Below are 24,312 nucleotides of genomic sequence, written 5' to 3'. Positions count from 1 at the left end.
GTCACCTGCAGACTGGCTGTCAGCCTGGCTTCTTTCTGTTCCTGGCTCTTTCTGGCAACAAGCCTTCTCTTGGCCTTCCTGACAACAGGGAGAAGGGCTCGCCTGGCTTGACCAGACTTTTGACCAGGCTCCTTCCAGCCTCCTCCATCAGTGTAGCGGGGAAAGTTCATTGTGGCTCCTATATGTTTTTCATAGTTGATGTTTCATTATAGTTGACTTTTTTTTTTTTTTTTACCCCTTATGGTGCTAGGCCCTCGTGTATGTCTGATTTCACAGTTACTGGGCTGTCTTTTTTATTCTTTATGCTTGAAGGAGTGAGAGAGGAGACATTATAGCTTAGAACATCCCTTAGTGCCATGATACCATGATATTCTCTGTGGTGTCCAGGGCTGGAACCCGAGCCACGTGCCTATCAAGGCATACACTCTACCAGGTGAGCTGGCCCTGTTGATGTTGTTAGTCAGTAGTACACCCTGTAGTCAGACAGAGCTAAGCAGCACAAAGAGACATACAAACAGACTGCTTCCCCAGAGGCCACCACTTTCTTCCAGTACTTATGCCCATATTTGCAAATGACAAGCTTAGCCTGTTTTTTCCTTGGTGCATCGGCCTCCAGCACTTCCTGTTGCGACATCTCCTCTTACTAGATGAGGCCTTTGTCTCTGCTTTCCCCAGTCCCCCTCCAATGCCTGTGTGGTTTCTGGAAGGAGGCTGAGCCCCAGGCAGCATCTGCCAGATGTGAGTGAGCATGGGTATCAGGAAGCCAGCCTGTGACTGCTCACAGTGGTCATTTCTGGGTGTTGTGTTTCGCTGTTGGCCTCTTAGTTTAAATTTGAACAGGTAGGCTTTAGAGGTCTTATTCTAGCACTCTGAGACCTACACTGTCTCCTGGGTTTGTAACTCAGTGTTTTTGTTGTTAGGCCCCGGGCTCCTCGTTAGCCCCGATCCACATTCCCCCAGGGGGCCTGGCTCCATTACGAGGTCCCGTGGATGGCCCCCCCTCTGCACTGCGCGGGCCTCAAAGCTCAAGCCTGGGCAACTCGGTGGAGACCAGGCAGCCTGAAGAACACAAACTGGTAAATACTTTCTCTTGTCTTCAGGACAAAAAAAAAGCACTTTTTCTTGTTTCTGAATGACTTCCCCCACACCAGGCTAGGAACTCGGGTGCATGGATGAGAAGTTCAGGGCCTGGGCTGAGCCCTCAAAGCTTTCACTCTGATTGGGAAGACAAGTCAGACCTGTTTGATGTTGAACTTGTACTCTAGGCAGAGGGGGACAGACCTGTGCCTCTCCCCGCCCCAGAGCACAGTGCCCACTTCTAGTCCGTATACCCTGGACAGTTGGGTTGGAGGAGGGGAGGACCAGCTTTCCTGGAGCTGATGGATTTGGTCTGGAGATATTCAACCAGAGGGGAGTGAGGAGGGGGACCATTCTGTATGTCATTTAGACGATCCTCCTAGCAAGGCATTTAGTTTCCCCTTCTCTGTTCTGGAGCCTTCACAGGGTCTCAGGACTTCTGCTTCCCAGAAGGATCTCCTGGACTCCATGCACGAGACCAAGAATGCTCTGGGCCTTCTGGCATTAGGGGAGGAGGCCAATGAAGAGGATGAAGTGGAGAGTGACAACCAGGTAAGAATGAAAGCCCTCTTAGTGTGTGTGTGTGTGTGTGTGTGTGTGTGTGTTTTGATTTTTTATTGTGGTAAAGTATGTCTAGCATGAACTCCAGCATATTAACTGCTTATAGTGGAGCTGTTTTGTGGCTTCTGCTCTCAGTGTTGTGTGATCATCACCACCATCCAACTCCAGAGCTTACCTTCCCAAACAGAAACTCTGTACCCACGAAATGAAACAGTCATTCCCCAGCCTCTGCTCTCCATTCCCTGCAGGTGTAGCACACGTTACAACTTCGTTCCTTCTTATAGATGGGCAGTACTGGGCTGTCAGAAAAGTTATAACATGTTTTTTTTTTTTCTATGCAAAAATGTGGCAGGACTTTTCTGACAACCCAGTATTTCACTCTGTGCACAGTCATGTTGATTAGCCATGTTTTAGTCAGCTGGTCCCCCTGGGCTGGGTCCTAGAGTACTGGGTCACTTGATGTATTTCTCAGGTCATGTCTCCTTCGTTAAGTGACATGTGACCATATTCCACACTTTGTTTTTTTTAATTCCTCAGTGAATGGGCACTTGGCTGGTTCTCACCTCTGGCTTAGCTCTGTTACTTGGGAATGGCTGTCCCACCTGCAGCTTCATCTCTTGTCTAGTCTACGTAGCACCTCAACCTAACCCAGAAAGCAGAACCCACCCGAGCTTCTGCTATGGCCCTCACCCTGGGCTGACCCAGCTCCTTTGACTTAGCCTCTCAATAATTGTTTTTGTTTTCAGAGTCTCCGCAGTTCCACTGAGCTCCTTAAGAACCTGCACCTGGACCTGGGGGCACTGGGGTGTGACTTTGAATATGAGGTAAGAGTGTAAGGTCCTGGCAGGCACCTGCCTTGGCCTCCTGTAGCCTCCTTCCTTCCTCCTGTAGCCTCTGTATCCCTGTGAGATGCGTGCTTGCAAAGAGAACCACTTCTCTGGTCCTGCCCTTTGGAAGATGGGGCTTTCAAGGGTGTGGGGAAGGACGAGAGGCTTCACCCCTTAACCAGATAACTGCTATCCATTGGATCTCTGTACGGGTGGCAGGGAGTCTTGGTCCTTGAGTCTTGAGTAGGTGAGTTTTGGATGTGGAGGGTGTCTGAGGCGAGTGAAGGACATAAGCATTGGTGTGAGGGTCAGGAGATGAGAATACAGGTGGGAGCAGCATCCAGAATCCACCCCCATAGCCTAATAGTTCTGGTTTCTTGTTTATTTCTTTGTAGCCGGGGCTTCACACATGCTTGATCTCACTGCTCTGGGCCACCTTTTCTCTCTTTTTGAGAGAGAAAGACACACAGAGAGAAACACCACCGTACCTGAGCTTCCTTTGGTGCTGTACCTCCATGTGGTGTCAGCTTTTAGACGTGGACTGTGCCCTTGCACTGTGGCCGACTCAGTGAGCTAACCCTCTGGACCCCTGCTGCTTCTGATTTGGCCCCCTCCCAGCCCACCCCCATGGCCTGTCTTCCTGTACTATCAGAGTATTTTTTTAAATTTTTAAAAAATTTTTGCCTTCAGGGTTATTGCTGGGGCTCAGTGCCTGTGGCACAAATCCACTGCTCCTGGAAGCCATTTTTACCCCTTTTGTTGCTCTTGTTGTTTTGTCATTGTTGTGGTCATTATTATTGTTGTTATTGATGTTATTGTTGTTGGATAGGACAGAGAGAAATGGAGAAAGGACAGGAAGACAGAGGGGGAGAGAAAGATAGACATCTGCAGACCTGCTTCACCGTCTGTGAAGCAACCCTTTTGCAGGTGGGGAGCCGGGGGCTCAAACCTGGATCTTTATGCCAGACCTTGTACTTTGCACCATGTGCACTTAACCTGCTGCACTACCACCCAGTCCCCCTATCAGAATGTTTCAAACAATAAGACCCAGAATTTATCTTGTAGTACCTAAAAATTTCTGACACATTTTTGTATTGAAAGGAACATTACCTACTATACTGTGCCCAGTGTCCATGTATAATTTAAAAAAGGTTTGTTTGTGAGAGAGGAGGAGGAGGTGGGAGAATCAGCATCACTCTGGCACAGGTAATGTCAGGGATCAAACTCAGGACCTTGTGCTTGAGAGTCTAACACTTAATCCACTGTGCCACCTTCTGGGTTGCCATACATATTTCTCTATTCCTGAACCTGAAGTATGCATGCAAGTAGTAGATCATGATGTCACCTCAGATTTCTCCCAACCATTAAATATTGATTGTGAAATTAATTAAATTTTTCCCAAATCTGACATGTCAATTTTTAAAAAATACTTTAAACTTATTTTTTATTTTTCTACCAGAACATTGCTCAGTTCTGGCTTGTGTTAGTGCTAGGAACTTGAAGCTTCGGTCACAGAATTAATCATTTTAAAATGAAATGAATTACTCATTTTATTTGAATGATTATAAAACTGACCTCAAGGATGCATAGTAAGTAGAGCACTGAACTTTAAGTAGGAGGTCCTGAGTTCGATTCCCAGCATCATGTATGGCAGAGTGGTGCTCTGGTCCGTCCTCTCTCTCTCTCTGTCAAATAACCTTTAGAAATAAACCTGACCACTCAGACAAAAGGGCCCATGTTATGCATTTAAAATGTTATCTCTTATCATCTGTTTGTATTATCTCTTGTTGTATTCTTATTATTTCTGACTGATTCCTTGGTCACGTGAGAGTCAGGGTTAAGGCCAGTCTGACCAACATTGGGGGTTGACTGACAGGCTCTGGCTTGGTGTTGGGATGCAAGTTGTAGGTGGTTCTGGATCTGATGCTAGATGCTGGGCAGACCCCGCCCTCCAGTTTGCTGCCCTGGGCACTGTCTGGGTCTTTGGCTCTGCACATTCAGATATATTGTGACTGTGACTTTAGCACTTTCTGCCAAAAGTAACACGTTACTCCCCCAAGTCTCCTGGTTGGTCAGCCAGATCTGTGTCTGCTTTGAAACTCTTCTTTCTCAGTAGGGCCAGGCCTGGTTGGTTTAAACTCAGACTTTCAGTCTGTTGGTTCCCTGTAGTGACACCTTAGCTGCTGTCTACCTGCCCCCAGGAACTGATATTCTGATATTCTGACACAGGCAGGAAAGATACACAAGTTTGGAGCCTGGATGAATGGGCACAGATAGCAAGGGGGGTGGGGAGATGTCAGGAGGATGCACTTGGGTTTTGGAAAGAGAGGTTTTTTTTTTTTGCCTCCAGGGTTATTGCTGGGGCTTGGTGCCAGCACTACGAATCCACTGCTCTTAGAGGCCATTTCCCCCATTTTGTTGCCCTTGTTGTTGCCCTTGTTGTTATTATTATTGTTGTTATAACTGTTGTCATTGTTGGATAAGACAGAGAAATTGAGTGTTGTTAAATTTCGGACGGCTCTAGCTGGCCGGGCTAGCTTCACGGGCGGGTAACAGAGACGACCAGAGATAACGGCTGGGCAGGGCAGCTGTATTTCTTTATTCAAGAACAACGATTCATAAACTAAACCAAACTAATCACCAAACAGAACTCTTCTGCCTCTTTCCCCGCAGCAGCGCCAAGCACTCTCTCTTACTCTGCAACTCTGAAACTCTCTCTTACTCTCTGAAACTCTGAAACTCTGGCGGGGTTCCTTCGGGGCGGGGCCAAGCAGGCCCGCAAAACTAACTGGACTGATCCAATCCTCTTGGCGGGGGAGAACTACCCAATGTAAAGCATACAACAATTGAGAGAGGAAGGAAAGACAGGAGGAGAGAAAGATAGACACCTGCAGACCTGCTTCACCACTTGTGAAGTGACCCCTCCCCTCCCGCAGGTGGGGAGCTGGGGGCTCGAACTGGGATCCTTATGCCAGTCCTTGTGATTTGCGCCATGTGCACTTAACCCACTGCGCTACCCCCAGCCCCCAAGAGAGGGCATTTTGAGGGTAGAGGCTGTGCTCAGTTAATGTCTGTGTGCCCAGTGCTTAGCCTGCTGGCTGGAAGCGGGTGAATGGACTTCTCTCTCTTATGCAACAGAGAGGATAGACAGGCTGGAGAGTGAAGGCACTGCCTGGGACACAAAGGGTATCATGGCAGGTTGCCTTGCTCTAGTTTCTTTGCCTGGCTTTGCCAGGTCCTGGGGACAGTGGTCACTTGGGCCATGCTGCCAGGGGGCAGACAGGCTGAGGATCTCGGTGTAGACCCGTCACAGTGCACTTGACCTTGGCAGTTTCTACTCATAAGGGATTGTAAATGTCACAGAGAGCAGTTTTCTTCTCTGACTTGTCTGGATTACCAGAAGTTTTTCCCTCCAATGAGTGGATGCTTTTTGTGGGGAGTAGGAACTTTACACATACTTTTTTTTTTCTAACTTTTTATAACCTCTGGCCTATAAATAGGCAGCCCAGCGTGAGGCAGGAAATGCCTGCAGTGGGAGGTGTCAGTACACCTCCCACCCCATCTCCAGCATCCCAGCAGATTTAGTTCTTTTTGCCACAAAGTGTTGGGTTCCTGTGATCTAACCTCAGGCAGGAAAGAGAACTTTGCCAGGTGGGGCAGGTGGGTGGTGGAGTTTCAGGACGGAACTGCCCCTACTTAGCCTGTGCCTTTGTGTGTGACTTGTGCCCTCCTGGTGCCCACAGTGGAGCCGCTGGTGGCCCAGGCAGCCCTGGCTGGACACGGACTGGCTGTCAGCAGGCACTTTGCGGGTGAATCCATGAGGGGGCAGTAGGAGGGTGAGAATGCTGTGCTGCCCCTTCCCCTGCCTCCCCTCCTGCAGCTTAAAGCCACTTCTCACTTCTCGTCTATTATGGAATCAGAAGGGACAGGTTAACGGAACAGACAGGGAGCATGGGTATGAGTGCAAGCGAGCTAGCAGGGAGGCTGCAGGGTAGGCGGGGCCTTGCTGAAGAAGAAAAGCCCTCAGCGGATCAAAGCGGAGGGAGGGAGCTGGCTTGTGAAATAACAGATGATGTCAGCAAGATCAGTTAAGGACTTGCATTCACAGAGGAAGGAGACCCACCGGGTGTGAAGAGACCTGTAGAATCAACAACCTGATGGCTGGCATGGTGGTGCTCCCCCAGAGCTGGCTGGCTTTAGGATCCCCTGCCTTTGTGCCCAGGCTGGACAAGGGAGTGCCTCCTGATGCCTGGGGACTGTTAAATACTCATGCACAGGCTCTCACTGGCTGCTTCTGCACCCCTTCCTTGTGCAGATGGCAAGGGTTTCTCTCACTTTTTTTTATTAATTTTTAAAAAAAATATTATCTTTATTTATTGGATCGAGACAGCCAGAAATTAAGAGGGATGGGGTGATAGGGAGGGAAACATATATCTGCAACACCACTTCACCACTCACAAAGCTTTCCCTCTGCAGGTGGGGGTTGGGGGATTGAACCTGGGTCTTTGTGCACTATAACATGTGCATTCGTGCACTCAACCAGGTATGCCACCCCCCTTTTTAAAGCAACAGGAATTTGCTCTGAGTCATGGACGTGGGGTCAGGACAGGAGGCAGGAGCAGAGCACAGATAAGTGATGTGAGGGCTCAGTTTCCATCCTTTCAGGGACTGCACCCATTCCAGAGAGTGCTTCCTGTCTGGGCCTTGGGCCTGGAGGGAAGAGGAGTGATGAGTTGGATAGGGCTCTGCAATATGAACTTGTGTTCACGGCACAAGTGGGTGATATGCTGGTGGCCCTTTCCCTCTACCCACGGCTGTACTGTTCTGCTAGAGAAAATGAGTAGGAAAGAAATGGCTGCACTGAGGCTTTCCCCAGTGCTGTGGGGGCCAGGCTCAACCTAGTCACATTTTTTTTTTTTTTTGCCTCCAGGGTTATTGCTGGGGTTCGGTGCCTGTACTAAAAATCCCCTGCTCCTAGAGGCCATTTTTCCTCTTTTGTTGCCCTTGTTGTGTATTGTTGTTATTGTTATTATTCGTTGTTATTGCTGTCATCATTGTTGGATAGGACAGAGAGAAATGGAGAGAGGAGGGGAAGACAGAGAGGGGAGAGAAAGATAGACACCTGCAGACCTGCTTCACTGTCTGTGAAACCGGCCCCCTTTTAGGTGGGGAGCTGGGGGCTCTAACTGGGATCCTTATGCTGTTCTTTGTGCTTTGCACCATGTGTGCTTACTCCACTGTGCTACCTACCGCCCACCTCCCCCCAGTCACATTTTTAATATGTTGTTAAGTAATCAGTCACATTCAGATAAGCTTCATCCTGTGACAACCTTCTTTTTAATTTTTTTGTTAGTGATTTAATACTGATTTACAAAATTATGATGTAACAGGTATAATTCTGTACTGTCCTAACCACCAGAGTTCTGTGACCCCACTCCTTCCACTGGAAACTGCAGTAGTTCTCCCAAGGTCATAGATAATGGGCTGACTATCTTTTTTTTAATTCTTTTAAAAAAATATTCCCTTTTGTTGTCCTTGTTTTTCATTGTTGTTGTAGTTATTGTTGTCGTCGTTGTTGGATAGGACAGAGAGAAATAGAGGAGGGGAAGACGGGGAGAGAAAGACACCTGCAGACCTACTTCACTGCCTGTGAAGCGACTCCCCTGCAGTTGGGGAGCCCGGAGCTCGAACTGGGATCCTCATGCCAGTCCTTGCGCCAAGTGCGCTTAACTCTCTGCGCTATCGCCCGACTCCCGGGCTGACTATCATTTCTGTAACTATCTATACTTATATATTATATTTGTCAGTTTTTTTTCTATGGTTCTGCCTTCTCTTCCACTTTAAGTTACATCTACTAAATGTGTTACTGCTTCCAAATGTCCTTTCTTTTTTCCTTTTCTGTCTCCAGGTCCTGATGGGATTGGAGTTCAAAGCCCTCTCGTCATCTTCCCAAACATTTCTCCCCCTCTGGGAGTATGGACCAAAACTTTTTTTGGGGTGCAGAAGGTGGGAGTTCTGGCTTCTGTAATTGCTTTTCTGCTGGACATGGATGTTGGCAGGTTGATCCACACCTCCAGCCTTTTTCTACCTTTCTCTAGTGGGGTAGAACTCTGGAGAAGTGAGGTTCCAGAACATGTTGGTGAGGTCATTTGGCCAGGGAAGTCAGGATGAAATCATAGTAGCATCTGCAACTTGGTAAAAAGGTGGTAAGATATAAAGCAAGACAAAATGTTTAATAAACAGGAACCAGAAAGTAGGAATAGAGCAAATGAAAATAGGGATGTTAGGATGGATAGACGCTAGGAAGTCTATTTTAGGTATGTTCTTAGAGGCCCATGACTGTAGTGATTTTTGCTTGAGAGACAGAAGAGAGAGATTGAGAGAAAGAGACACCTGCAGCACTGCTTCACTGCAATCAAAGCCCCCCCCCCCAACCCCATGTGGGGACCTGAAGATTGAACTAGGTCCTTGGTTGCATACAAGGGGTACACCACCACTTTGGCCCTCTCCTTGCTATCTTTTAAAAACAAATACTAGGGTCTGGGGGTGACTCAGTAGTAGAACAGCCACCTCCCACACATGAGGCCTGACTTGGGTTTGAGCCCTCGCACCATATCAGAGCAGCAAAGACAAAACCAAGTGGGACTTCATAGCTGCTGGAGTCATGCTTAGTGGTCTTTCTGCTGCCTGTGAAATAAATGAAATGTGGGTCAGGGAGGAGGCTCAGTAATAGAGTGCATCTCCACCTGCACAAAACCCTGGGCTCTATCCCTGGCATCACATTAAAAAAAAAAGTGAAATTATAGAGATTCCATACTTTGCTGCTTTTCTCTCATTGTAAATAAACATTATCTCAGTCTGCATTCTTGATTTTAAAAGTTTTAAAGGATTTATCAGTGATAGATTGAAAGGAGAAAGAACCAGAGCATCACTCTGGCACATGTGATGCCAGGGATCAAACTCAGGACCTCAGGCTTGGAAGTCCAGTTCTCTACCCACTGGGCCACCTGAATCTTCAGGTTTGGCCAATGGGACTGAATGGAGCAGGTGTGCTACTGGAAAACAGGAGAGGCAGTGATGCAGCTGACCGGCTCTGGGCAGAGGTTTCCATGCCCGTTAGTGGCTGGAGCTCAGGTGGGAAGTTCCCAGATCCCCATGGAAGTTCCATGGAGGAAGACTGGGGATGGGCCAGGGACCTGTGCATTGGTTGACCCAAGTGTCAGCATGGAGCACTGGCCTATGGGCGTAGGGCTTGGCTTTCTGGCTGGCAGCACTTCTCCAAATCCTTTTAAACTTTCTACCACCTTCCTTCCTGACCTGGCCTGTGTTCTCTAGGAGTCCCCACGGACAAGCCGGCCGGAGGAGAAGGACGCGCCTCTCAACTCAGATGTTGCCGGCCCCCCTACTCCTGGCAAACTCTTGAGCCACTCTATAGATAGCAGCCTGAGCAGTGACGATGGCAGAGGACGACAGGAGAGGGTGGAGAGGACCTGGCCCCCTGCAAAAGAAAAAGAAAAGAGCGAGAAGTATGACCTCGGGACTCCTGGGAGCCCTGCGACTCTGGGGGTGGACCCCAGGGATGATGAGCCTGGCAGAGTCAGCGTGGAAGTGGCCCCCGAGGCCCCAGTGGTTGCTGTGGAAGAGGCTTCCAGGAAGGAAGCAGTGGCAGAAGAGCCAGTGAGGGAGGCCTGCACCCCCAAAGAGTGCCAGTCGGATGGCAGTGAGGTGAGTCTCTCTTCCTGGGTGCCTGCTGTTGCCACTTTTCCTGAGCCCTCTGCGGGCGCCCTTCCCCTCCCTTCCCCTCCTTTTTATCACTGATTCAGATGCTGTCAGCATCCGCCAGAGCCCTTAGTTGTGGCAAAGACTCTTGGATCCAGCAGGCAGTGAACTCCTGAATGAGGCTCCCTTCCTGCTGGTGTTGACATTCAGAGCTGAAACATGCCTCTCTGTTGGCTCTCCTTACCACCCCCACCCCCACCCTCCTGCCATCAGTCATGGCTGTTGAGAGAAGAGAACATTGTAGGGGGACATGACAGAGGTGTCCTGCTCCAGCCCTGGTCATTGGGTTGCATGGCGCTTTCTGAACCAGCCCGAGATCTGGGAGTTGCTGCTTTGGTGAGGCTGGGCCTGTGACCCAGCTGTGGAGGCCTTGGCCTGCTCCACCTCCAGCCTCCAGTTCCACTGCTCCAGGCAGATGGTGAAGGAAACCGACTAAAGAGCTCTCAGCTGCTTCCTGGAGAGGCACGCATGCACTCTGTGGGCTTTAGGATGGCTTCAGAGTCCCTGCTGCCTCTCTGATATTCTCCACTCAGCTCTCCTTATGCCTGCGATCTTTGAGGGCCTGTGGCAGAGTGTGGCATTGTTAATCTCTGTGCTACTGGGCTGCTCAGCCCGAGTGGGATATTGGCACTGTGACCTGAACAGAATTATTAGGGTGACACCCCTTGCCCCCCAGCCCTCCACTCTGCCCTGGGTGATATCTTTGAGGATCTCTTTCTGCAGGTGTCAGACATTAGTGAACTTGGGAAGAAGCTCCAGCGCTCAGAGTCCTCTGCTTCTGACTACAGGTCCTTCCTTGGCCGGGTGAGTTGAGATGAGGCTCAGCAGGGTGGTGGGCACTGAAGTGCTGAGTCCTGTGGTTAGTCTGCCATGTCTCACAGGCTTGGGAGTGGTGGAGCATGATGCAGGTGTCGGTCTTGTCTGTGCCAAGGTTCTCTAAGGACAACCACTACCTACTTCTTAGGCTTGTGGTGAGAAGAAAGGGCGTAAGGAATGTCAAATACTGGGGACTGGGAGCTAGCTCACCCAGTAGAGTACTCACTAAATGGCTACCATATGGGAGCGGACAGTTCGCAAGCAGTGGAGGACTGCTGTGGTGTCTCTGTCTTCCTTTCTACCCTTTATCTTTTTTCTGAAAAAGGGAAAAGAGGGTCCACTGGAAGTGGTGAAATTGTAGGTGGAAAGTCCTGGGGACACTCCCCCCAAAGTATGTCAGATATTAGCATGTAAACATTGTTAGTTCATATGACTATTACTACTGTGTGGACTGTCTGTGGGCTGTAGTGAGAATATTACTTGACTCTGGGGGAGGTGGGGAGAGTGTGTGTCTGTCTTCCTGTCTGTCTTTTTGGGATCACTGAACTGTGGTGAGGACGGGTATCCTAATTAAGGAGCTTACAGACTAGTGGTGTGTATGTATGATGTGTCCATGGGTTGCAGACTGGTATGTGTGAGCTTGTGTTCATGGGATCACTGGGCTGTGGTGAGGACCAGACCTCAGGCTCTGGCCGGGAGGGATCCTGTGGTTTCATTTCCAAAAGTTAAGACTGCTCCAAAATGTCAACAAGTACGGTTTCTTTGTCCCAGACCTTCCGCCCTGCCTGCTGTGTTCCGGCTTCACTTGCCAGGACTGTCTGAAGGGAGTCATTGGGTGCTTTCTTGGCAGAGCATCACCTCTAGCAGCCGTGCTCCATCTGTTTGCAGGAGCAGATGAGAGGGAAGGGATTAGTGCGAGACGGCCAGGGATGAGCAGTAATGACGCGAGGGGGTGCAGAAGAATTAGGAGGCTGTGTGCTCTAGCCCCTCACAGAGCCAGGGGCTTAGGAGGCAGATGGCAGCTGCATTAAGTGGAGTAGAACTAAAATGCAAAGAAAATGTCACCAAAGAAGCAGCACCCCCTGCCCCCCCAGGCTAGGATGCAAAGGCAGAAAGTCATGGTTGGCAGAATCCCTGGTGAAGAATGGCCGTGCCACAGTCTTTGGAACACAGCTCCCTTCCAGAGGAGCCACATGTGGAGCAGTGTACCCATCAACATTTTTCTCCTCCTCCTCCTCCTCTTCCTCCTCCTCTTCCTCCTCCTCCTCCTCTTCCTCCCCCCCCCCCCCCGTCTCCAGGGTTATTGCTGGGACTCAGTGCCTGCACTATGAATCCACTGCTTCTGGAGGCCATTTTTCTCATTTTGTTGCCTTTGTTATTGTTCCTGTTATTGTTGGTATTGTTATGTTAGATAGGACAGAGAGAAATGGAGAGAGGAGGGGAAGACAGAGAAGGGGAGAGAAAGACAGACAGCTGCAGATCTGCTTCACTGCTTGTGAACTGACTCCCCTGCAGGTGGGGAGCCAGGGGCCCGAACCGGGATCCTTACTCTGGTCCTTGTGCTTTGCGCCATTGTGCTTAACCTGCTGTGCTACCGCCCAGCACCCCCAGCCCCCCAACCCCCCCAGCCCCAGCATTTTTCTTCTCCATGGGAGTGGACAGAGGAAGCCACTGCCAGCAGGACTAGACATTGGCCGGATAGCCCCATCTCTCAGGGATAGTGACAGAGCTGTCCCTCTGATCCACCACTTCTTAGTCTTGGAGGGGGCAGGATCCCATCTTGGGGTAGTCAGAGGGCAGCGGGGGGCTGGCGTTGCCTGTCCCAAAGACAGCCCCACTGGGCTGAGAGTGCCCACATGGGAAGGGGGAAGAACCTCTTGAGGTACCCTCCATGCCTCCTTCCCAGGCCTTCAGGGTACCCCCGCTCCCCTCCAGGGGCCTTGGCTTGGCCCTGGCTAGAGGGAGAGCTGGAAGCTGACAGGTTCTGCAGCATGTTTCCCAGAGAGCTCTGGCTTTGGCTTCCCTGCCTTTCCCTGCCCCAGGACCCCCCTGCCCCTACCCCTCAGCTGACTCAGTTCCTCTGCGCTGTTGCTGGGGCCTGTTTCCTCCCCTGGGGAACGTGTGTCAGAGACTCAGTCTCGAAGGCTGATTTTGTCCCCATGATTTGGTTGTGGAGATTTTGAGGCTCCAAGATAAGACTGTCACAGGGCCTGCTCAGCGTGTGGAATTGGTGGTGAGCACTGGCTCTGACTGTCACCTTCCACCTAGGGTGCTACACCAAGGAGAGGGTGGCAGGTTTAGCACGGTGCCTGGAACACAGGGTGTTGGGTGGTTGGAGTTGGGGGTGCTGGGTGGTGACTTCTCTTTTGTTTTAAGATTTTTTTTTTAATTCCCTTTTTGTTGCCCTTGTTGTTTTATTGTTGTAATTGTTGTTGTTGTTGTTTTTGGATAGGATAGAGAGAAATGGCGAGAGGAGGGGAAGACAGAGAGAAAGAGAGACACCTGCAGACCTGCTTCACCGATTGTGAAGCGACTCCCCTGCAGGTAGAGAGAGCTGGTGGCTTGAACCGGGATCCTTATGCTGGTCCTTGCGCTTTGCACCATGTGCACTTAACCCGTTGCGCTACCACCCCACTCCTGACTTCTTCTCTTATATCTGCAGGACTTTGGCTTCCGGGGCCTGCTGGACGTCAGCACGCTCTCTCCGGTCCAGGATGGAGCTCGCTGGGAGGTGAGTCTCGCCGGGCCATGGACTTAGCTGTGCTTGGTGTCACCCAGAGCTGAGCCTGGATTACTCTGGGGTGTACCTCTGGGAGTTCCCTTCCCCCTGGTCAGTAAGGCCTGGCCCTCACTGTGCCTATGAATGGGCTCTTCCTACTCTGCGACTCAGTGGGGCTGCAGGCATTTTGTCCCTTGCTTTCTTTGTCCTCCCATTTAGCTGTGGAGGGTGGCCCACCTGCTCCGGTGTGTAGCCGTGTAGACTGTTTGAAGGCGCTTCCCAGCCTGGCCTGTGCAGCCTCACCCTCAGTCACCACCCACTGTTCCTGGGGGCACTAGCCACCACCTTCTTCACTCCGCCTGCCTGTGGCCTGCTGCCTTCTCCACTGAACTCTTTCTGGTCATGAAGCCACCTCCTCCCTTAGGACCCCTCCTGTACTGCTGCTTCATCTATTGGTCCTGTGCCTTCCCTGCCAGATGTCAGCTCTGTGTGGGCAGGGGCTATGGCTGGCATCTGGCCCAAGTAGGGCACATGGAGGACCCAGACACTGTGCACAAGGAGTTTAAAGCCAAAGAGATCACCTGTGGGCTTATTAGGAGAGTTTCTGGCCGTCTTTGCATAAAAAAATTTATATATTCACAAGAGAGAGAGAGACAGAGAACACACACACACACACACACACACACACACACACACACACACACACACACACACACACGTGAGAGAGGCCAGAGCAGCACTCTGACACAGGGGACATAAGGGATTGAACTCAGGACCTTGTGCTAGCTAGGCTGTGTCTCTGCACATTTAAAGGGAGGAAATGGAAGTCTGTGGGGTGGAACAGAGGCGGCGTGTGGTGAGCACTGAGCCTCTGCCTACCGTGGTGCAGTGAGTGTAGGGGCCAGGCCAACCCACAGGCTCCTTTTGGCTCGGGCTGGGCAAGTTTTCACTGGCCCTCCTTGGCCTGTGTTGCCCCATTTGTACCGTCGGAGGCCTGAAACATGACAAGGCAGGTGGTAAGGGACTAAGCTGGCAGGTGAGCTGGAGCTCCCCTCCTCTGGCTCTAGAACCTGGTTAGAACCAGAATTCCTTGAGGGCTTTGAGAAAACAGGTACATTTTGAGGTTTGACCTAAGATCTAATGAGACCTGCAGCTTCTGTGGGTCATGCCCCTGGGTGTGCAGCTAAGCTGCCTTTTCTGACCCGCTTGGGGGCGGAGGTATGGGAGGAGCAGTGTCGGGTTCCTGTGTGTCCATCTTGGCCCCTGGGTGGGGCTCAGGCTCCAGCTCCTCCATCTTCAGGCAGGGAGCCAGCCTCGGTGGGGTGGGCCAACATGGGAGCAGTCCTCGCTTACCTCATGTCATCTGCCTCTCCCTCAGGGCCAGGGCAGATTGAGAGCTAAGCCAGATTCACTTTTGCTCACATAGCATTTGTTTTTGCAATGCTGGTGAGAATAATTGTGAGAGTAAATTGGATGACTCATCGAGAGCATAGCACTTGATCAGTTTTATCATGCCCCTTTCAGATCCTCGCCATGGTCAGGATCATGATCGTGGTGAGTCCTAAACACTGAGTTTTAGAAGGAACGGCCGAGCTTAGGTTGTGCGTTGCAGCCTTCCTTGCCTGCCTCCTGTTTGATGCCTTTTCTGGGGCAGATGAGTAGGAATCAAGTGAAACTCTGCTTACAGGACCCTCTGTCAGTTTCCCCCAGGCAGCTCTCCTCTTCTCTGCCGGGAGGTGAGTTTGGCTTCTCGCAGAGGTGCTGGGATGTAGCAGAGGGAGACTGGGGACGGTAACTGGGCAGTGCAACACGTGCTTCCCATGCCCGGGGCCCTGGATGCCTTCAGTCCCTGGCACCATGTGGAAGCACTGTGGGTAGCACCCAGGACAGAAGTGGTGGGGCTTCCTTTCTCTGCCTCTAGCAACGAAGACTAAAAATTGGGCCAAGAAGGTGGCTCAGGGTTAATGTGTATGAGGCGCTGGTTTTTTCACCTAGCTCCACATTAAAAAAAAAAAAAGAAAGTAAAGAAAGGAAGGAAGAAGGAAGGAAGGAAGGAAAAGAACAAAGAAAAACAAAAGCCTTTGTCTGGAGCAAGTCCTTTCAGGAGCTTCCTCCCCTCATTTTTGTTACCGTCTTCCCATTTCATTGCCATCTTCTGTTGTGCTAAGTGCACTGGCCTGTGCGGTTTTGTGTCTGGAGACGGAGCATGATGTGACCTGCTGCACGCTGTGTGGCTTGGCTGAAGGCAGGTTGTGAGTGGGGCACTGCCTGGGCTGACGGATGAGGAGCGGTGGGCTGGGGGGAGCCTGTCTGCTGCGGGCCAGGGAGGCACTCATGGGTAGTGCATCTATTTTTTTTTTTTAATATTTATTTATTCCCTTTTGTTGCCCTTGTTGTTTTATTGTTGTAGTAGTGCATCTATTTTTTTAAAATTTATTTTTAATATTTACTTATTCCCTTTTGTTGCTCGTTTTACTGTTGTAGTTATTATTATTGTTGTTATTTATGTTGTCAGATAGGACAGGGAGAAATGGAGGAGGGGAAGACAGAAAGGGGGAGAGAACGACAGACACCTACAGATCTGCTTCACCACTTGTGAGGCAATTCTCCTGCAGGTGGGGAGCCGGGGGCTTGAACTGGGATCCATATGCTGGTCCTTGCACTTTGCACCACGTGTGCTTAACCCGCTGCACTACCGCCTGACTCCCAGCGCATCTATTTTTGATGTGACTTGGGGGAGCTGATTGTTAGCTCAGGCCCTGCCTCCTCCTCATCCATCCGGATGGCAGAGTTGACCTCAGCTGCTGGGGCTCAGGCGCAGGACTAGGTCCCAGTGGGGTGGCAGCCTGGCCCGCCTCTGCCTCTGTGTTAGCCCCTGGGTCCTCAGCACAGGCCCGAGACCTTGGGTGAGCACTGATGGAGCTTGCTTTGCCTTATGCTGGGGCCCAGGGAGAGGAGTGAGAGTGCCGGTGAGCCTGTGACCTGCCTTTCCTGGGCCCAACGGCCTGGTCTCAGGCCCACACAGACCCCTGAGCTGCCGTTCACTCTACCTTGTAGCAGAAGAGACAAATGCCCAGGTAGGAAGTGCTGGAACAAAGGGTTGGATCCAGCCCACTGCCCTATTGCATCCCTGCGGCCCAGCCCCTAGAGGGACTATCAGAATGCCCCAGATAGCCCTCTCTCCTGCCAGCTTGCTGAATGGGTCTAGAAGTCAGTGTTAAAATGAGTGACAGGCTTTCTTCCCCCTCAGGTGGGTAGTGATGATCAGGGACAGGGAACGGTGTCTCAGTGCTGGTGGGACCTGGGTGCTTGGGGGGTTTGGAGTGCAGCAGAGGGTTCTCCCCGCTCCCTTGCATCTGGAGCAGAGCCTCCTCTTCTCACTGCAGCATGTGTCTCCCAATCTGCCACTTAATTAGCATCTCCGTGGAACTTTGGCACTAGAAGTTGAGGACCCTGTGGATGGGGGGTTGTTCACAAATGTCTTTGCTTTCCCTGTAACTGGCCATGAAAGCTCCCAGCAGCAGGAGGCAATATTGTTTTTCCTGGCTTCTGGCTCTTCCTCGATGGCACTGGCTTATCTTCCTGCCAGCAGGGCTGGCCCAGGGGCAGCTGTGGGTCCGGGGTTTCGCCAGCGCTGGGGAGGCTTCCCTCTGTGTGCCTCATCCCCACCCACCCCAGAGCCACCCCTCCATGCTCCCTCCTGCACATGGGCTCGAGGGCCCCAAATGCAGGCCCTCCAAACACACACACTTCCACTGCTTCCTGCTCACAGGCCCAGAGCTTGGGGAGAGAAGATAAGGAAGACAGCCAGGGCAGCCCGGATGAGCAGCACAGCCCGCGGCCCGGAGGCTCGGAGAGGTAGTGTGCGGGCACTGCCCTGGAGACCCTGGGTGGTGGGGACTTGGGCAGAGTTGCTGATGTGCTGCTGCCTGAGGCAGGTGATGCAGTCGTGTGTGTATGTGTGTGTGTGTGCTTACGTGTGCACACATGACTGATTCTGCCTCAACACCGGTGGGTGGTGGTGCTGATGCATTTGTGGGCCTGTGCATGTGGCTCTGGCCCCTTCACTGGGTTGGACTGAGCTGAGTGTGTGCAAGGCTGATGCATCCTGCTGGCCCTGCTGAAGCTGAGCGCCAGGGTTGACCACTTGGAGTTGTGACACAGGGCCTTCCGTGCCTTGTAGAAATGACTCCAGCCAACTGTATGCATGTGGCTCTGGGTCCTCTAGCTCCAGCTGTGATAAGAAGGGCCACTGCCCTGGGAGGGGAGGTGGGTGGCCATTCCACCTTTAGATATTAAAAAGAGCTGCCAGAATTCTTCCTTAAAGTGATGACTCTGTGCATTTTCTAGACCAGGGCTTGAGTCTGGCTTCTTTACTTTTTTTTTTTTTTAAGTTAATTATTCTTATTGCCACCAGGGTTATTGCTGGGACTCCGTGTTGGCACTATGAATCCACCACTCCCTGTGGCCATTTTTTTTTTCCTTTTCACCTTTCTATTATTCTTGAGAGGACAGAAATTGAGGGAGGGGGAGATAGAGATGGAGAGAGCAAGATAGACAGCTGCAAACCTGCTTCACTGCTTGTGAAGTGCTCCTCCCTCCTCTCCCCCCGCAGGTGGGAAGCAGAGGCTCGAACCCTTATCTTTGTGAGTGGTGATATGTGCACTTAGTTAAGGTGCATTATCGCCTGGCTCCCTTTTTGCTACTTTTTTTTTTTCCCTCCAGGGTTATTGCTGGACTCGGTGCCTGCACCATGAATCCACCGCTCCTGGGGGCCATTTTTTCCCCCTTTTTGTTGCCTTTGTTGTTATAGCTTCGTTGTGGTTATTATTATTGCCATTGTTGATGTTGTTCGTTGTTGGATAGGACAGAGAGAAATGGAGAGAGGAGGGGAAGACAGAGAGGGGGAGAGAAAGACAGACACCTGCAGACCTGCTTCACTGCCTGTGAAGCGACTCCCCTGCAGGTGGGGAGCCGGGGGCTTGAACCAGGATCCTTACGCCGATCCCTGCACTTTGCACCACATGCGCTTAACCCACTGCGCCACCGCCTGACCCCCTCTTTTTGATACTTCTTCCCTCCCTTGCTCTGGCCCCTGTGATGGCAGCCCAGGGACTCAGCAGTGCTGCAGCTCTAACAGTGGAGCTGGGCGTGTGCTACACAGGGATGGGGAAGGGCATCTGTGCAAGGGGTCGCCCCTCCCGCTCCCTGGCTGCGTGGCCATGTGGCTTCTCAGGCTTCAGGCCAAAGAGAAGGATCAGATGCAGGCACCCACTTTGTGCTCTGAGATCCTCTTCCTGCTCTGTGGGGTGAGGTGGGGGGTGCGGGTGTGACTCAGCCTCTGGTCTGTCCAGGCTGTCCTCTCCACTTGTGCACGAGACATGGCTCCAGGGTCCCCTCCAGAGCCAGGCCAAGGAGGACGGGCCCGAGGGGCAGCCCGAGCAGAACGGGGTGGAGGAGCCCGAGGAGGACTCTGCAAGCAGCCCTCTCTTGCCGCTCTCTCTGCAGAGGTAGGGGTGCGTCACAGCCCCCGGGGTTGGGGCAGAGCTCCATGGAGGGGGCTGAGGGGGTAGGTGGCCTGCAGAGCTGGGCAGGTTTGCAGCCTCTAAGCAACAGCTTCTTCCTCACACTCAGTGTGTAGCTCAAATTGGGGTGCAGAGGCTGATCAGGGAGCCTTAGAATGTCCCAACTGTGGAAGCATCTCTTCTGACCTGGCTATCTCCCTGCCAGGGGCCGCAGTGCTGCCTGTGGGATCTTGGGCGGGCCATGTGCAGCACGTTCTCCTAGTCCCTTACTCCCAGTCATCACCCCACCTCTGCTGGGTCAGCAACCCATGGGAGTCCGATGTGTGTAAGGCCCCAGGCTTCCCCACAGGTCCAGGCCTGGTGTGCACCTGGCGAGGGCTTGCTCCAGTGCTTGGGCTGAGCTGCATGAAGCTCAGTGCTTAGAGCTCCGGTGATGCAGGGCTTCAGGGGAGCAGGGCTTCAGGGGAGCAGGCCCTCAGGGCTTCAGGGGAGCCAGGGCCTCAAGGCTTCAGGGGAGCAGGGCCTCAAGGCTTCAGGGGAGCAGGGCCTCAGGGCTTCAGGGGAGCAGGCCCTCAGGGCTTCAGGGGAGCAGGGCTTCAGGGGAGCAGGCCCTCAAGGCTTCAGGGGAGCAGGGCTTTAGGGGAACAGGGCTTTAGGGGAGCAGGGCTTTAGGGGAGCAGGGCTTTAGGGGAGCAGGGCCTTAGGGGAGCAGGGCCTTAGGGGAGCAGGGCCTTAGGGGAGCAGGGCTTTAGGGGAGCAGGGCTTCAGGGGAGCAGGGCCTCAAGGCTTCAGGTGAGCAGGGCTTGGACACCAGCATCCATGGCCTGGCTGTAGGTCCTGACACTGCCAAGGCTGCCTCCCTGGGCCCTGTCACAGCTGTTGCCCACAGCAAGCTTCTTGCCTCTCTGCTGCTTCAGCTCTGTTGTTTCCTCATTGCTGTCCAGGGAGGAAGCCCCCAGCCCATCTAGTGATCCTGAGAGGGGCATGGAGCAGCAGCCCCAGGCAGAAGAGTTCGAGGAGAAGGAGGCATTCAGCCTCACCCCGCCTGACTCGCCAGACTTGTAAGGGGCAGCTTTAGTGTTGTCCTGTTTCTGTCCCCATCATGGGAGGGTGGGGTGGCTGGATTGCCCATCCACACTGTGTGGGAACGGGGCGCTGCATAGGGATAGGGGCAGTGAGTGAGCCCTCAGTTCTGGGGCAGCCATGAGAGTTCTCAGCATGGGCACTCCTCCTCCGTGGGGTCAGCTTAGCTCCCCGGAATCTCCTCTACCCAGTTGGGGACCCCTCTATCCAGCATGGCTTTTCTGTCTTACTGAGGGTGTTAAGTGCACCCAGCTGGGAACATGCTGCCCTCGGCTGTTGGCACATGTGTAAACTGCTGATAGCCACTGCCTCAGACTTGAACAGCTTCTCTCCTGTGAACAGCCCTGTGCAGTCCAGTCTAGCCCTGCTCCCTGCCCAGCTTCCTGGGAGTGGAGTCACAGCGCACAGTACTTGCTGTGTCCAGCTTCAGAGCCCGCTGGTGTCACACCAGCTTTTACTGCGTTAGAAAGTGTTAATGAGAGAATGGCCAGAGCCATTCTCTCTGTCTTAAGTGGCACCTGGATGAAACTCAGGATCCCAAGCATTTGTCCTGTGCTATGCTGCTGCATAAGCACCTTTTAAAAAATAATTTCTTCATTTTGAATAGAGACAGAAATTGAGAGGGAGGGGGAGGGAGAGAGGGAGAGAGAAAGAAATCTGATGACAGTACTGCTTCACCAACTGAAGCTTCCTGCAAGTGAGGACCATAGGCTTGAACCTGAGTCATTGTTCACTGTGATGTGTGAGTTCAGCCGGGTGCACCACTTCCCACCCCCTGCACTCCATATGTTTCTCTGTGTCCTTTACTACCTGCCCTCTCCCCCTCACCAATTTATTTTTAAGAGAGACTAGATCACAGCTCAACTCTGACATAGAGTGGTGCTAGGGATTAAACTGGGGTCCCAGGCCTGCAAATGTGATGCCACTGTGCTGTCTCCCTGCCCTCCACCAGTAGTTGCGAAACGGAGTAATCATTTTAGCTTCTTCCTCTCATTCTCTCTCCACCCGTTCTTTTTGTCACGAGGGTTATTACTGAGACTCAGTGCTTGCACGGCTCCACTATTTCCTGTGGCTTCTTTCTTTCTCCCCTCCCTACCATCTCACTCTTTTCTTTTTTCTTTCCTTTCTTTGTTTTTTCCCTTTATTTTTTTCTTCATTCCTTTTTTTCTTTATTTCTTGCAACCAGGGTTATCGCTGGGGCTCAGAGCCAACATTATGAATCCATTGCTCCTGGCAGCCATCCCCCCCCCCCCCCCCGTTTTATTAGATAGGACAGGGAGAAATTGAGAAAGGGGGAGATAGATAGATAGTTAGATAGAGATACCGGCAGAATTACTTCACTGCTTGTGAAGTGTCCCCTTTGCAGGTAGGGCGTCGGGCTTGAACCTGGATCCTTGTTCATGTCCTTGTGCTTAGTATTATGTGTGCTCAACTGGGTACACAACCACCTGGCTGCCTCCTCTTTCTTTCTGATAGAGGGTGACAGGGAGAGAGACACCTGCAGTCCTGCTCCACTACTCAAGGAAGTAGTGCAGGTGGGGACTTGCGGTTTGAACCTGGCTCCTTGCACATGGTAACATGTTCTTTCTACCAGCCATGCCACCACCTGGCCCCTCCCTCTCTACCTCCTTTACAGATCAGGCAACTGAGCTTCAGAAAGGTGAAGTGAGTTGGCCGGTCAGGTCCAAAATTAGGACAGGATCAGAGCATCTGTTGTGGCCTCTGACACTTTGCTTGGAGAGCAGGGATTGGGTGGCGAGTTCTTCCTCTGTGAGGCGAACAGAGCAGAGCCACTGTGGGGCGGGGGCAGGGTGTCCAGGGTGTCCCCCAAACTCAGTCCCCTGCCTCCACCTCAGCACTGCAGGCGTGATGGAGGGAGGGGAGCCTATTTTTTTGGGTGAGCTCCCTTCCCTCCATCGGTGCAGTGTCCACTCTGGGTGGCCCTGGTGCCTGTGCACTGCAGCTCAGGGTGCTTTCTGTGAGTACAGGAGGGGTTCAGAGGAGTGACATGGGCAGAGGTCAGTGGGGTTCCTTCCCATGGTCCCTGGGAGGGAAGTGGGGCTCGTCTGGCTGCCTTGTGTCTTAAGTCCTCCTTCCATTTTGCTCCCCTCCACCCAGTGAGGCTGCCCTCCACCCCCATCTCAGAGACACAGCTCTTGGCCTTGCGGTTCCAGTTTGCAAGTGTCTTAGCAAATGCTTCCCCTCTCCCGAGTCTGGTCAGGCCTGTGACGTCCCTCTTAGTAACTGTGACAGCCAGACCAGAAGTGAGTCACTATTTGATTTTGGTGTCTTGTTTGTACTTGTTTGTTTGGGGTTTTTCATTTGCAGAGGTGACTGAGGAACAATATAAAAGGGCCAGTGCCATTTAAAGGTCAATGTGCTCCTCATGTCCCCAGAGAGAAGAGGGCATGCCACACAGTGCTGGGCCACCCAGGGAGAGAGCAGAGCTGGCCAGGAGAGCACGGCCCCCAGCCTGTGTCGGAGCTCCCCTGGGAAGGGCTGAGCAAGGCAGGGTAAGTACCCTGAGTGAGTGTGGGATTCACTACTGGGGATAGTTGGGGTTGGTGTCTGGGTGTCTGTGGCCTGGGAAGGTAGGAGTCAGGCTGGGTTTGAATTGAAAGGACATGCTTACTTGCTTGCTCTGTAGGCAGGAGCTCATGCTATAAGATTTATTACATGCACACACACACACACACACACACACACACACACACACCCCACCCCACCCCACCACGGCAGAGTCAGTTCCCAGAGATTTGAGTCTGGGGCTTCTGGCCTTTCAGCCCTTGCACCAAGCTCTCCTCCCCAGTGCTGCCTGCAGGCTTCTGGACAAATCAACATATTAGGAAATGCAGCAAATAGGGCTGGCTAGGTAGCTCACCTGGACAGCACACCTGCTCTGCCAAGCGCATGACCCAGGCCCGAGCTGGCCTCCACTGCACAGATGAAAACTTCTTTGCTGTTGTGTCTTTTCCTCTCTCCTTCTGTCTCTGAGTCTGAAAAAGGTTGGCTTTATAGGCTGGGGAGATGGCACAGTGGTTATGCAAAAAGGCCTTCTTTGCGCCTGAGGCACCAGAGGTTCCAGGTTCAAGCCCCGTCACCACCAGAAGCTAGTGTTCAGCAGTGCTCTGGGGTGGATAAACAGAACAAAGAAATGAAACTGAAAAATGTGAAGCCCTGGCAATGATTAAAGGAAAAAAGTAGGAAATAAACTAGTAGAATCTACCATTTTCACAGATGGTGTCAGATCATATCAGTAGGAGTTGGGAGCAATGGGCAGGCGGGAGAGAGGGGCAAGGAAGTCTTGCATCTGGGACCCAAGGCGCCCTCCTGTTACTGTAGCAGCTTGAGCGAGGTGTTTGTCAGGGTAGATGAGTCAGTCACCACGGACTACTGAAGAGCTGCTGGTTCTCATCTGCTTTGAGTTGTGGGCCTTCCACTTGGGCCTGTTGAGTACCACTCTTCTCTCTCTGTCTCTCCACTCTTCCTCCCTCCTGCTTTCCTGCAAATATGTGTTTAGGTCTGTCTGATGGTCACCCTGAAATGCTTCCTCTGAAGCACCCTGGGCCATGCACTGGTGTGGACTCATTGAGGAATGGCCTGGAAAATGGGCCTAGTGCTGCCGCCGCTGTCATCATCGTCTCTTCCCCCTCCTCCTCCATCCCCCCTGCTCCTCCTCTGGGTGTGCCTCCTCCCAGTCCCCACACCGTCTCTGAGGACCTTCAGCTGGGAGCCCAGTGAAACACCCCCCCAGGCAGGCCCGCTGGTGCGTGTCACCCAGGAACAGAATGCCATGTCTGATGTCCCATCTTTCCACAGCATCTGTCCCTAGGGCCCCACACAGTGACACAGCTCATAGGGGAGACACATTAAAAGGTACCGTCTCAGGGAAAAGAGATGTTTGAGCCAAGGTCGGAAATGTGTT

General features: G+C 52.2%; 1 protein-coding gene across 1 annotated transcript in view; it reads left to right on the top strand.

Annotated features, from left to right (window-relative positions):
• Positions 1–24,312, top strand: part of CEP164 (centrosomal protein 164) — an 87,727-nt gene that overhangs the window by 51,460 nt on the left and 11,955 nt on the right. The window contains exons 6-15 of the mRNA XM_060179999.1: positions 921–1,076; positions 1,495–1,629; positions 2,385–2,468; positions 9,801–10,190; positions 10,968–11,048; positions 13,723–13,791; positions 17,552–17,637; positions 19,134–19,289; positions 20,249–20,365; positions 22,784–22,900. Coding sequence (XP_060035982.1) covers positions 921–1,076; positions 1,495–1,629; positions 2,385–2,468; positions 9,801–10,190; positions 10,968–11,048; positions 13,723–13,791; positions 17,552–17,637; positions 19,134–19,289; positions 20,249–20,365; positions 22,784–22,900 — 1,391 coding nt within the window. The remainder of the gene's footprint in view (positions 1–920; positions 1,077–1,494; positions 1,630–2,384; positions 2,469–9,800; positions 10,191–10,967; positions 11,049–13,722; positions 13,792–17,551; positions 17,638–19,133; positions 19,290–20,248; positions 20,366–22,783; positions 22,901–24,312) is intronic.

Source organism: Erinaceus europaeus, chromosome 20 (genome assembly GCF_950295315.1).
Source record: "Erinaceus europaeus chromosome 20, mEriEur2.1, whole genome shotgun sequence".
NCBI lineage: Eukaryota > Metazoa > Chordata > Mammalia > Eulipotyphla > Erinaceidae > Erinaceus > Erinaceus europaeus.
This window is presented reverse-complemented; position numbering and strand designations above follow the sequence as displayed.